This window comes from Rhinolophus sinicus, linkage group LG15 (assembly GCF_036562045.2).
Source record: "Rhinolophus sinicus isolate RSC01 linkage group LG15, ASM3656204v1, whole genome shotgun sequence".
NCBI lineage: Eukaryota > Metazoa > Chordata > Mammalia > Chiroptera > Rhinolophidae > Rhinolophus > Rhinolophus sinicus.
The window spans coordinates 11,138,547-11,151,629 of NC_133764.1; the positions used below are offsets into that span (position 1 = coordinate 11,138,547).

The 13,083-nt window shown below is 49.4% G+C and overlaps 1 protein-coding gene across 4 annotated transcripts in view; it reads left to right on the forward strand.

Annotated features, from left to right (window-relative positions):
* Nucleotides 1–521: 521 nt before the first annotated feature.
* The window catches only part of LOC109439058 (asialoglycoprotein receptor 2), a 37,800-nt gene continuing 25,238 nt past the window's right edge, over nt 522–13,083 (forward strand). Inside the window, exons 1-9 of one of the 4 annotated variants that reach the window (XM_019719242.2) lie at nt 527–712; nt 1,071–1,219; nt 6,540–6,659; nt 6,874–6,969; nt 7,613–7,684; nt 8,100–8,186; nt 8,272–8,417; nt 11,889–11,995; nt 12,226–12,635. In XM_019719242.2, the coding sequence (XP_019574801.1) occupies nt 1,096–1,219; nt 6,540–6,659; nt 6,874–6,969; nt 7,613–7,684; nt 8,100–8,186; nt 8,272–8,417; nt 11,889–11,995; nt 12,226–12,382 (909 nt within the window). In that variant the 5' untranslated portion in view covers nt 527–712; nt 1,071–1,095 and the 3' untranslated portion in view covers nt 12,383–12,635. Of the gene's footprint in view, nt 713–1,070; nt 1,220–4,588; nt 4,895–6,539; nt 6,660–6,873; nt 6,970–7,612; nt 7,685–8,099; nt 8,187–8,271; nt 8,418–11,888; nt 11,996–12,225; nt 12,636–13,083 lie in introns of those variants that run through there. The other 3 variants (XM_074320120.1, XM_074320119.1, XM_074320121.1) reach the window with 3 other exon arrangements.

A 13,083-nucleotide genomic window follows, 5' to 3' on the forward strand; every position in this document is an offset into this window, starting at 1 on the left:
CAGGGCCATGCAAGGAGCTTACTGAGATTTAACATCTCCTACCCAAGGATGGCTGCCTTCTGCCACACTCCTCCCTCCTCCCCCTGCACTTCTGGGTCTCCAGGGGTCTTACTCCCAGAAGACTGAAGCTTGTCAGCCCAGAGGAGGGAGCCTGGGGTTGAGCCCACAGGAAGCTGGGGCCCAGGCTCAGGGGTCAGATTGGGCAAGAGCAGAGAACTGGCCTCTCTGATCCTGGTCAGGGGTATTTAGAGACACCAGCAATTCTGGGAAATTTAGAGGCAGAAAGTGACAGGGGGAAGGGCAGAGGAGAAACCATCAACTGCACCCCAATCCTCCTGGCCTGCCCCCCCCAAACTGTGCAATGAGGAATGATGTGACCAGCTTATGGGGGTGAAGAGGACAGACCAGGAGACCCCCTTCTCTAGGAAGAACAGAGACAGTCCTATCCCCCGCCCCCACTATGCTTTGCCTGAGTTCCAACTCCCTTTCTACTTCTGTTTACTGTCCAAAGTCCTGGGGTCAGGAGATGCCAGTTTAGAAACACTTGGACGCTCAGACACATGGGCTCAGGGACCTTGCCTGGACCAGCCCCCTCCCCTCCTCTCCTCTCCTGTCTAGCACCACCTGCCCTACTTCTGGCTCCAGGCCTCCTTAGCCTTGGGGCCTGGGTTGTCTGAGGGACCAAGGAGTCAGCCTTCCACACCCATAACAGGTAACAAAGACTGGGGAGGTGGGTGGGACTGGGGATGTTTGGGATTAGGGATACCCTAGTTCAGGGACAATGGGGGACAGATGGGAAGATGTGGGTGGTTTGGTGGCTGAGAGTGTGGAGGAAAGGCTCCTTCCTGGCCATATCACAGCCTAAGTAATCACCTGAGAAGGGACGGGACCTGGCTGTATTTCAGCTCCAAAGTCACCTCCAACCTAAGACCCAATTCAAGTTGTCACCTAGACCTGTTCTTACCCTACATCCAACCCTCTCATCAGCCTCCACCTGAATTACCATCTTAGCACAAGCATCAGTCCTGAACTCAGCCCCAGCCCTAAGAGCAGCCTTGACCCAACTCCAGGTCCAGCTCCAGCCCTGGACTCAGGATGGCGAAGGACTTTCAAGACGTCCAGCAGCTGGACTCTGAGGAAAACGACCACGAGCTCAGTCGGAGTGAGGGGCCAGACACTCACAGGCACAATCACAGGGTAGAAGATGCATTTTGGAATGGCAAGTGTCCAGTTTCTGGAGCTTTGCTTCACCTCTGTCTCACTCCCGATTGCTCTGGCTCTCTGAGTTCTCTGTCATATTCACTCAGTGAGCAGGGACTGGGGCTCTATAGGTGTGAGGTGCTGATACATCTGCTTGCTCCCCAACTTCAACTTCCGGACCTCAGGAAAGGGTATGTGCCCAGAGGCGAGGGAATAAGTGGAACCTGGAGATGACTTCCTTCCCTCTTCCTTCCAGCCTTCCTTCTGACAACATGCGTCGTGTGTGTGTGTGTGTGTGTGTGTGTGTGTGTGTGTGTGTCCAAAGAAAGCACATTCAGCCAGGAGAATGTGTACATAAGTTGGAGTGGTGGTGGTGGTGGTGGTGCATGGAGATGGGTGGGGCAATACATACAGAGCTACCCTGGGACATTTCCACTCCTCCCAAATCCCCTGCCTGGATCCTTCTCTAGCAGATCTTGATGGAAGGCCCTGTGTCTGGAAAAAAGTTTTAAGACAAGAGAGATCTGAGCTGTTCTAAGCTGAAGGGCAGGAGCCAGGGGTGGGGGAGGAGGTGTCAGGTGTGTGGGGGCTGGTGATGGAGTGAGGCTCTGTGGAGACAGGAGGGGCTGGGGATCAGGGAGGGGGATTAGTTAGCCTGGGCTGGGAGGAAGGACCCCTCATTCCTGAGGCTGGGAGACTGCAGGAGCTAGTGCTGTTGCAGGTGTGGGTAGGAGCTGGGCAGGGCAGGAGTAGCAGGAGGGCTAGGCCCTCCTCCTGATGGCTTCCTCTTTCCTGGGGCAGTGGGCTGGCAGGCCTTTCTACCAAGCCGTAGGTTGCACTGGGCAGTCGCTACATCTGTCTCACTCCCCTCTGCATCCTCAATGCCCTATGATGCTGGGTATGTAGTAAACACTCCGAAATGATTTTGGATATTATTGAATCTTCTCAGGGTGAGAGGTTTCAGAGTTTAAACAAAAGGCTTGGAGAGAGTCCAGAGGTTTTGTGTTTTATGGGAGAAGGAAGTCACCCAAAAGGCCTGATGGATGACACCACAGGGCAACTCTGAAGCGGTACAACCATCAGTACATTTCTCTCCAGCAGCCTCTGCTGCCTTCATGTGAGCTGACGTCTATTACCTGCCTACTAGACCACCTTCCACTCTATGAGCACCTTATATGCCTATGGTTTTCAGCAAATTTGGAAATATTTTGGCCATTGCTTCCTCAAAGAATTTTTGTCTGCCTCCCTCTTCTTCCCTTTCTTTCCAGGACTCCAATTGTACATCTATTAGTGGTCCCACAGTTCACTGATGCTCTTCCAGTTTTAAAAACTTCTTTTTTCCTCTTGGTGTTTCTTTCCTCCTAGTTTGTTTCTTAACTCCATCAATTTTTATTTCTTTCTCATGTTACATAGGCAATATGCTTATATGGGAGTAGAAGTAGAAAACTGCTTCACGTGATCCCTCAAGGACATTAGCGGATAGAAATTTCCACCACTGGAATCACCACTGGTCAGCATGACAGAAGAGAGCACTGGAAAGTCTTGAATCTGTTATATTCTTTTGCACATAATTAGTCACATGGCCCCTACATAGAAATGGTAGAGGCATACTTAAAATAGTTCTATTATCCTCTCAGCTACCAATCGTTTTTCTGGTAATCAAAAATCTCTGTACTTTCTTCTTCCCATACCTAGAACATACATCCTCCCAATATAGAGAAGCAAAATCACCAGGGTCTCTAACAATGCACAATAGCCTTTGCATCAAATTTAATGGCAATTCTTTACATATGTATATATGTATATGTATATATATATATATATATATATATATATATATATATATATATAAAATTATTCTGGTTTTTAGGAGAAAGTATTTTTTTTTTTTTTTAGTTTTAGGTGTACAAAACAACGTAGTGATTAGACATTTATATACCTGACAAAGTAACCTCAATAAGTCTATTACCCATCTGACACTGTACATAATTATTAGAATATTATTGACTATATTTTCTATGCTGTACTATATATCCCCATGATTATTTTTTTAAAATTACAGTTGACATTCAATATTATTTTATATTAGTTTCAGGTGTACAGCATAGTGGGTCGACATTTATATAATTTATGAAGTGATTCCCCCATAAGTCTAGTACAGATCTGACACCATGCCTATTTTTTTCAATTTGGTGTTTCTTTTTATATAGTTATTATTGCTATGTCTTGAAGTTCACTAATATTTCCTTATGCATGTCTAACCTTCCCTAATTCTACCCGATGTCTTTTTAATTTCAGACATTGTAGTTTTCCCTAGTTTTCATGTCTAGAAGTTCAACTTAGGAATTTAAAATATTTTCCTTGATATTCTACTTAATTTTTTGAACATATGTAATATAGTTACAATAGCTATTTTAATGTCCTGTCTGCTAATTCTAAGATCTGTGTCAGTTCTGGATCAGTTTTGGTAGATTTATTAACCTCCTTATTATAAAATGTATTCTCCTGCTTCTTTGTATGTCTGGTAATATTTGATTGGCTGCCAGACATTGTGAATTTTACTTTGTTGTGTGATGGCTATATTTATATTCCTCTAAATATTCCTGAGCTTTGTTCTGGGATGTAGTTAAGTCACTTGGAGTCATTCTGGACCGTTTATGATTTGTTAGGTGGGTCTGCAGCATCACTGGGGCAAGGGCTTCCTGGGTCTTCTACCCAATGCACTGTAGGTTGTGAGTTTTCCAGACTGGCTGTGCGAATAGGCATTATTTTTGGCCCTGTATGTGTGCCAGGTACTGTTCCTTAATCATTTCAGATTGTTTTTCTCCTGGTCTTGGGTAGCTTTCTTTACATACATGGGCTGATCAGCACTCAGCTGATTGCTTGAGGGGAACTCTCCACAGATCTCTGGGGTTCTTTGTGCAGCTCTCTCCTCTGACCCTCTGTCCTGTGAAATTTAACCACCTTGGTCTCCTTAGACTCTCAGCTCGTCAACTCAGCTCCTCAACTGGAAAAGCCGCCTGCTCTGCTTGGACTGCCCCTCCCTGCCCCGGGGCTGAAAGCTTTCTCCCAGCACTAGGCTGGGACAGTCATAGGGCTCTCATTTCTATCCTACCTCTCAGGGATCCTTGCCCTGTGTTGCCTGAAGTCCCGGCGTCTTGAAAATGATTGTTTCTTACAGTTGTCTGTTTTTTGTTTTTGTTGTCTCTGGGAGAAGGGGAAATCAAGCCCCTATTATTCCATGTTGGGCAGACCATTTCTTTGACTTTCAATCTTGTCTAAGCAGCATTTTACATGTTTTAACTCATTTCATTCTCAGAACAACCTAATCAGGTAGCTACTATTCTTACACACACACACACACACACACACACACACACACACACACACATATTTTGTGATAAGAACACTTAATGTGGGATCTACCATTTAACCAATTTTTCAGTGCACAAGGCTGCTTTGTTAACTAGAGGCACAGTGTTTACAGCAGAGCTCTAGAAGTTATTCGTCTTGCATAACTGAAATTCTACACCGGTTGAACAGCAATTCCCCATTTCCCCTCCCCCAGCCCCTAGCAACCACCATTCTACTCTCTGTTTCTGTGAATTTGACTATTTTAGATTGTGTAAGTGGATACAAGAAAGCTGAGGCACCAAGAGTTTGAATGATTTGTCTATGATTTCTGAGTTAGTTGGTGGCACCGCTGGACTCAGCCATGGGCGGTCTGATTTCAGGGTAGAGGTGCAGAGACAGATTGGTGAGCTGACCCAGAGTTAGGGTTTCATAGGTCGTAGGTCAGGTTGGGAAGCAGGATAAGGAAGGGCCAGCTGAGTGGACAGTACTGGAGAGAGCAGTCAGAGGCTCAGCCATGGAGTCTCAGCTGGGTGGGGAAGACTGGTCAATGAGAGCTTCTGGGTAGACAGAAACACAGGGAATCAGGGAATACATATGGGGGGAGAGGCTAAGGGGAGGCAGCGCTCAGAGCAGGGAGTGGGCAGTGGAGGTGTCAGAGACATGGCCTCTCTGGGTCAAGATGGGGTCCTGAGTGTGGCTGAAGTGGAGGAGGGTGACAATTATTGGTGTGAGGAGGTCAAGAGTTCCCGGTGGTCACTCATAGGGACAGTGTCCTACTCAGGATGGTGGCAGTTGATGAACTGGGGAGGAAGATACTGAGCCCCTGCCTGAGCCTCCCCAGGATGTGAGGGCGCCTGAGTGTGATGGCAGTGAGGAGAAAGGGAAGGCCAGGGTCTGAGGCAAAGAAAAGGAAACATTTAGTTAGAAGTTGATGGTGCAAAAGCAGAAGCTTGCACCTGGGAGGACAGCCACTGCTCCAGGCTTGGAGAAGTGTCAGGAGGGGTGAAGCCAGTTCTGTGCATGTGAAGATGTGGGAGCATGCGTGTGAGTGCATGAGAACGTGTGTGTCAGTGTGTATCGTATGTGAATGTGCGCTGTAGTATGGGAGAAGGTGTGTGTGAAAAAATGTGTGTGAGTGTGAGGATGTGTGTTAATGAAGGTATCTGCTCATCCTGGGCTTCAACGTCCTGCTGCTGGTGGCCCTCTGTGTGATTAGGTGTCAAAGTGAGGGCTGCAGGGGCCAGCAGGGGTGGGGCTTATGGGGGAGGAGAGATGGGCAGTGCTGGGGGCAATGGTGTGTGCTGTAGGGAGTGTGAAAGTGAAATGAAAAATGTGCGTGCGCGCGCGTGTGTGTGTGTGTGTTTTCAGGGTTCAGCTTGACCAAGAGGAGGGAGAGGTTTCTATGAGATGACCGAGGGCTAAGGGGCAGAGTTTATAGTGGAACAAGGGTTTCTGTGGTGGAAGGGCAGAGGGATATGGGAGAGGAGGCTCTGAGGGGTGGGTTCTGAGAGAGGCTGAGGCTTGGAGGGCGGCCCTTGGGGAGCGGTGTGTGGTGGAATGACCTGGACTTAAGGATCCATCCCAGTGGAATTGGTGGGGGTTTGGCCCAGTTTTGGACTTATCTGAGGGGTCCAGGCATGGATTTTAAGAACACAAGACCCGGCCTTTAGGTCCCCCAGGTGCAAGATCAGGGCTTTACACAAAAATGATGTGAATATTAGTGCCATGTGCTGGTGTGTTGCATGCACCTGTGTAGGTGTGTGTGTGCATATTTGCATGTGGTCATGTGGGCACAAGTGTGCAATTGTGTGTGTGTGTGTAATACTTGAACGCTGGAGTCAAAGCCCATTGACTTCCCCGATAACCCTTCCCATCAACTTTCCTCCCACCCACCTGGGTTGTGTGTCCTCAGACTTCTGTCTCCCTGAAGACATCCATTATACTGGCTCTTGACACCCCTCCTTTTGATATCCCTTCTCTCTCAGGGATGCCTCCTCCCCAGCCCCTTCTGCTGCAGCGGCTCTGCTCCAAGTTCTGGCTCAGCCTGCTCATCCTGGGCTTCGACGTCCTGCTGCTGGTGGCCATCTGTGTGATTGGGTCCCAAAGTGAGGGTTGCAGAGGCCAGCAGGGGTGGGGCTTATGGGGGAGGAGAGACGGGCAGTGCTGGGGGCAATGAGAGTATGATAGGGGAAGAGATGGAGGCAGTGCTGGGGCAAGTATGGGGGCACTGAGGGGGACAGTGCCATGGATGGTGACGGGGGCTGTCACATGGGGCACAGCCCCCTCCACTTTGTCCTGTGCCCTCTGCCTCCTGACTAGGAGCACAGCTGCAAGTGGAGTTTCAGACCCTAAAAGAAGATTTCAGCAATTTCTCCACCAGCACCAAGATGGAGATCGGGACTCTTAGCTCCCATGGTGAGTGGGTGCTCCCCAGAGGGGCGGGGTGGGTGTGGTTGCGTCGTCGAGGCACTGGCTTACCAACACAGGCTTGCTGGATTCGGAGGTACTTGCTCAATGTTAGGTCTGCGAAGGGGCATGTTTGGGGTGCTGTGGGCAGATAACCCAGCCTGAGAAGCTGGGCCAGTCTTCCAGGGATGCTGTTTCCTGGGTTGAAGGACCCTGAAGAATGATAGGCAGGTGAAGAGGGAGGGTAGTGCCAGGTAGAGAGAAGTGAATTTGCAATGGCCCAGAGGTGGGGAAGACCACTGCACATTTTGGAACTGTAAATCCTTCCAGTGTGGCAGGAGCTAAGTAATGAGGGGTGGGTCAGAGAGATGAGTAGGGGCCGGGCCACACAGGCAAGCTGTGCTAATGAAGTGAGCTTTTATTTTGAGAAAATGGGGACCGAATGAATGGATTTAAGCAGGGGAGCAGCCTGAGCAGGTTTGTTCCTCAGAAAGTCAGTGTGGCAGCTCCAGGAGACCGGGTGGAGTTGGGAGGCCGGGGGCAGAGCCTGCAACCTCCCAGGTGGCCCGGACGGGTGCTCCAGTGTGTGAGGATGGAGGGATGTTAAGGCGGCAGAATGGAGGGAAAACGGTTTAGCTTTCCTCTTTCTCAGGAGGCAGCACAGGTGACAAGGTGACATCTATGGAAGCCAAGCTGGAGAAACAGCAGCGGGACCTGAAAGCAGGTCAGAGACTTTCCCTTGAGTGTGTGTGTGTTTCACGTGTGAGAGTGTATGTGTGGTATGTGGTGTGAGTGATGTCTTATATGTGCGTATAAGTGTGTGTGTTGTGAGTGTGTACGGTGTGAGTGATGTGTATTTTGTGTGTGCATATGTAGTGTGTGTTGTGCATGAGTTTGTGTACAGTGTGAGTGTGTGTGTGGTATGTGATGTGTGTGTCGTATGTGCATATGTGAACGTGTATGTGTTTGGGTATGGTGTGAGTGTGTGTGGTCTGTGATGTGTGTGTTGTATGTCCATATGTGAGTGTGTGTGTGGTCTGTGATGTGTGTGGTGTAGTTTTCCAGCCAAAGGCTGGAGTCCTGTGTGGAGTCCCGGTAGATAGGTCACCCACATCATTGTTCATTGCTCCGCCCTCTAGATCATGCCACCTTGCTCTTTCATCTGAAGCACTTCCCAGTTGATCTGCGCATCCTGTCTTGTCAGTTGGCGTTCCTGCGGAGCAACGGTAGGGACAGGGCTGTCTTCAGTCCCAGTGTGCCTGTCCTGCCCATCAGGATTTCATCCCCTTCTGCCCACCCCCATCTTCTCAGGCACAGAATGCTGCCCCGTTAACTGGCTGGAGCACAAAGGGAGCTGCTACTGGTTCTCACACTCTGGATTGACCTGGCCCGAGGCTGAGAAGTACTGCCAGCTGGAGAATGCACACCTGGTGGTCGTCAACTCCAGAGAGGAGCAGGTGAAACCATACGCTTCCCAAAGGCAGGAGGAAACCTGGGGAATGCAAACTCTGGGAGGCTGGATCAGGCTTGCTTTATTATTTTGTAACCCAGGGAAGCGTCCAGAAGCAGAAGTCTGGCCGAACTTTGGGAAGTTCATAGTGGAGCAGCCATTGATTCTGAGGTGGGAGATTACAGCCAGGGGCTCAGGCAAAGGCGCAGGAGCCAGGTGAGCAGGGGATGAGGAACAGATCAGGAGACAGAACGCGAGACAGGATGAACTAAAGCCAGGACCTGGGTGCAGAACAGTGGAGGTGCTGAGAATCCCTTCTACTGTGTGCTGGCCTTGGGATGTGGTGCTCAGTTGGGTGAAAGGAAGAGAGTGGGCAGGATTTCCAGTGACGTGCCTGCTATGGGTTACTGAGTCCCTGCAAGGTGCTCCAGGTCTCCCTTGCCCACTGCTGCCACCAGATGCACAACCCCAAACACCAAAGTTCACAGGGAAGAACCAACATGTTAGAATAGGTGGGGCATTTTTTTGGAAATGGAGGATATTAATGGTAACATTTACTGAGTCCTTACTATGTGACAGGCACTTTCAGATGTATTCACTCCTTAATCCTCACAACCCTACATACAGGGTAGGCACTCTTACTATCCCCACTTTGAGGGAGGGAGAGATGAGGGAACTAAGGAAAGGGGAACTTGCCACACAGCTACCGTGTTTCCCCGAAAATAAGACCGGGTCTTATATTAATTTTTGCTCCATTAGGGCTTATTTTCAGGGGATGTCTTATTTTTTCATGTACAACAATCTACATTTATTCAAATACAGTCATGTCATCTTCTTCTGGAACATCGCCATAATGTACTAAATGCATCCGTCTGGCTGAGCTCTTAACTGGGGCTCTGTGGGGACAGAGCCAGGAGGGCAGTTTCCAGGCTCTTGGCCTCACGTGGAAAGGTGCTGGCTCAGGTAGTAAATGGCCATCAACTGTGATTGGATGGCCATCGGCTGTGGCTAGTTGGCCATCAGCTGTAACCAGTGAGCCATTGGCCACTAATAGAACTGCTGTGGCTATGCTAACAGTAAATGGGGGCTAGCAAGAAGATGGTAGCTGAGCTAGCAAGCGAGACTGGTGTAGGAAGGCCTCTTGTTGGGGTGTTGGCGGATGTTTGCTTTTGTGTCTCCACCCTGGCTGAGAGACCCTTCATGAGTCCCTGCATGACAGGCTTATTTTCGGGGTAGGTCTTCTTTTTGGGGAAACACGGTAGTAAGTCAGGATGGAGTCAGAATTCAGAGCCACTCCGCCTCCTTAGCCAGTATTTTCAACTACTACATGTTGCCAGAACATCTTTATTTATTTATATTTTTTTATTTATTTTATTTATATTGGGGAATATTGGGGAACAGTGTGTCCCTCCAGGGCCCATCAGCTCCAAGTCGTTGTCCTTCAGTCTAGTTGTGGAGGGCGCAGCTCAGCTCCAAGTCCAGTCGCTATTTTCAATCTTAGTTGCAGGGGGCGCAGCCCACCATCCCATGTGGGAATCAAACTGGCAACCTTGTTGTTAAGAGCTCGAGCTCTAAACTGAGTCATCCGGCCGCCCCTTCACCTCTCTTTTTGATATCACAATTCTTTCTTCCTCCTCCTCCTCCTCCTCCTCCTCCTCCTCCTCTTTATTTTTGCATAAGTTCCAAGATAATTTCCTGACTCTTCCATTTTCATGAATGGGCACAATTCTTTCTTGCCTGTTATTTGCCCGTGAATAGGGGAGGTAAATTCTCCTGGACTATCTATCTCCTCTGATTGTCTGGCAGTACTTGATTCCCTCCATCAGTCTTTGACACAGAGGGCTGGGTTTTGATGATTTGTATTCTTTCCCCTCACTTCTTCCGCCTCCCCCGCCCCCACTCTGTTCAAGCCATTGTTTCTCAGTCTAGTTGTGTAGGACACAGCTCCCTGGCCCATGCTGGTATTATGAGCCTTGCGCTCCCCCAGGCTGAGGCAGTCCGTTACCAGCTGCTCACAGCAACTCACAGCAGCTCTCGCAGACTGCCAGCTACTCACGGTATCCGTTGGCCACTCACAGCAGCACACGGTAGCTAGTGGCTGCTCCCGCCGACAGGCTGCTCACTGCAGCCCAACTCCAGGGAGAGCTGTTGTTCACAATCTTAGCCATAGAGGGCGTAGCTCACTGGCCCATGTGGGAATCGAACTGGCAACCTTGGTGTTAGGAACACAGTGCTCCAACCACCTAAGCCACTGGGCCGTACCAATTTGTACTTTTTGTTCAGTTATTAAGCTTCTTGTGGTGATGGGAAGAAGGGGCTGGGGCAGCAGGCAGCAGCAAATAGGATATCTTGTCTCTAAGACTTTCCTTCTAGCTCTGTTGACTCCTCTGAATTGTGGGAGTACCCCACCAGCCTCTGAGAGTTGCACCTTTATGCACAGGATATTGTCCTATTTGCAGGATTTTAGAATTCAAGGATGTTACCATATCTGCCCTCAGACGAGATGGCAAACTGCAATCTTAATTGTATCTATAGGAAGTGAGAGTGAATTAGGAAATCTTCCTCCAAATGCAGTTGGAGATACTTCTTCATATGCTGTCAAAGGGAACTGCTAGGTGTTCAGGTTGGTCAACCCACCCCTCTGCTTCCTTCAGAGTCTCCCCCTGCTATCCTCCCATTCCATAGCTCTTAAGTCCCCAGGAAGAGCCATATCTGTAAGAGGAAGCTATTTGGGGGGGGCGGGGGGTGTCTGTTGTCTGCCTGAGTCCTGATGAGCTATCTCAGAGGACCACTTTCACCCCAGCTCCTGCCAGCTGGCTGGCTGGGCTACCCTCATACCCAGGGCAGGCTCCTACTTTCAGCACAGACTGCCAGACCCCTTGCAGCCAAGTCATAACGGGGCTTTGGACAGTGGATCCAACTGGGAGCTCTGGGCCTGGTGAACCTCCAGAAATGACAGCTACACATAGAAGCAGGAGCAGGGCAGATGCACTTGAGAGGCGAGTGAAACCTAGGGGTCCATGGGGGCAGCAGAGGCCAGAGTCAGGATCTCAAATCTGAGGTTGTGGGCAGAAGACAAGGAGAAGACTAGAGTTGGGCCAGCAGCTGTGAGTTAAGAATGAAAGGGGGGGGGGCTAGATCAGGGGCAGAAGTCACACACTCAGGCACTGCATTGACTTTCTGGGCTTTACCAACTACCAAGAGTTCCTTAATCTCATGTATAAACTAGGGCAACCAATTTAGAGGAATCATGAGGATTAAATAAAATAATCCTTGTGAAGTATTTAGCATGTGCTTTAGCTTAGTAAATGTTCTCTAAAAATAGCTAAGGTTACAGCAGAAAAAACGAGGAACTAGTTTCATTGGGAGCTGATGCTTCAGCTTGGGGGTAGATCAGGCTAGGAAAGTCTGAGGGGACCACAACTAATGCTGTATAGAGGTATAAGAGATTAGAAATTCTCTCCCACCTGTTTTCCAGAAATTCATTGGACAACACATGGGCCCCTTTCGTATCTGGATAGGTCTCACTGAAAGCGAAGGTTCCTGGAAATGGGTGGATGGTACAGACTATAAGTATAGCTACAAGTAAGTGCCCCTCACCCCACTGGTTTGGCCCACCTGGCCTTTTGCCCCACAATACAACCCCACCCATCTCTTAGGGATCAAAAATCCCAACTCTCTCCCCTCCAGACTCCCAACATCCAAGGCTGCTGCTTCTGCTCCCTGAACTCTCTAAGGCTGTGCTTTTCTGAGCTGGGGGTGAGGGTTGCTGGGATGGGGGTGGTCTGAATTTGAGCTCTGTCCTGCTTTCCTAGGAACTGGGCTGCCACTCAACCAGATAACTGGCAGGGGCACGAGGAGGGAGGAAGTGAAGACTGTGTTGAAGTCCAGTTGGATGGCCGCTGGAATGACAATTTCTGCCAGCAGGTGCAACGCTGGGCATGTGAGATGAAACGGAACATTACCAGCTAGGAACCCCGACCTCCGGCAGATCTCTACCTGTATCCCACCCCTACCTTGCCCCCAGCTTCTCTACTAGGGATGTCAAAGAAAGGAAGAATAGGCAGAGGCATGGGGAGGAGTAGAGGAAAAGATAGAGGGGGTGGTTTAAGAAGCTCAGATGCTGGGGAGATTGAGATCCCGCATTCTTCTGCTACTCACTGTCATTATTATAATTTTCAGCCTCCTTAAAGGAGTAGGAAAAGAAGAAGCAAATACTTGGAAACTCTGTGTGGATTGGTTATTTGGAGCAAGGAAATGAAGGGTGCAAAAAAGAGGGAGAGGAGAGGGTCCTAGACAGCTGCTCCTTGACACATAATCCTGAGGGACACTGGTGGCGGGGGGGGAAAGGCTTGGAGCAGAAGCATTCATTAGAAGGTACTGGGGATGTTTTTTGGGGGAAGGAGCCTGTTAGGCTGGGCTAGAGGGTCTGCCCACATTTTGAGGGGTTCCTGAAGGAAGCAGCTTTCCCTGCAGTTGGGATCTCCTCCAGAAGAGGTTTCAGACAGCACCCCACTCCACCCCACCTGGGAACTGTGAGGTGGGCTGGCAGGGCCAGTGAAAAATGTTTGCTAAAAGAAGAAGGATTGGTAAGACACAGTCCTAATGTTTTCAGTGTGGCTGCCTCTTTTTGACCCCAAACAGATCTAGACATATCTCCAGCACAGGGTGTC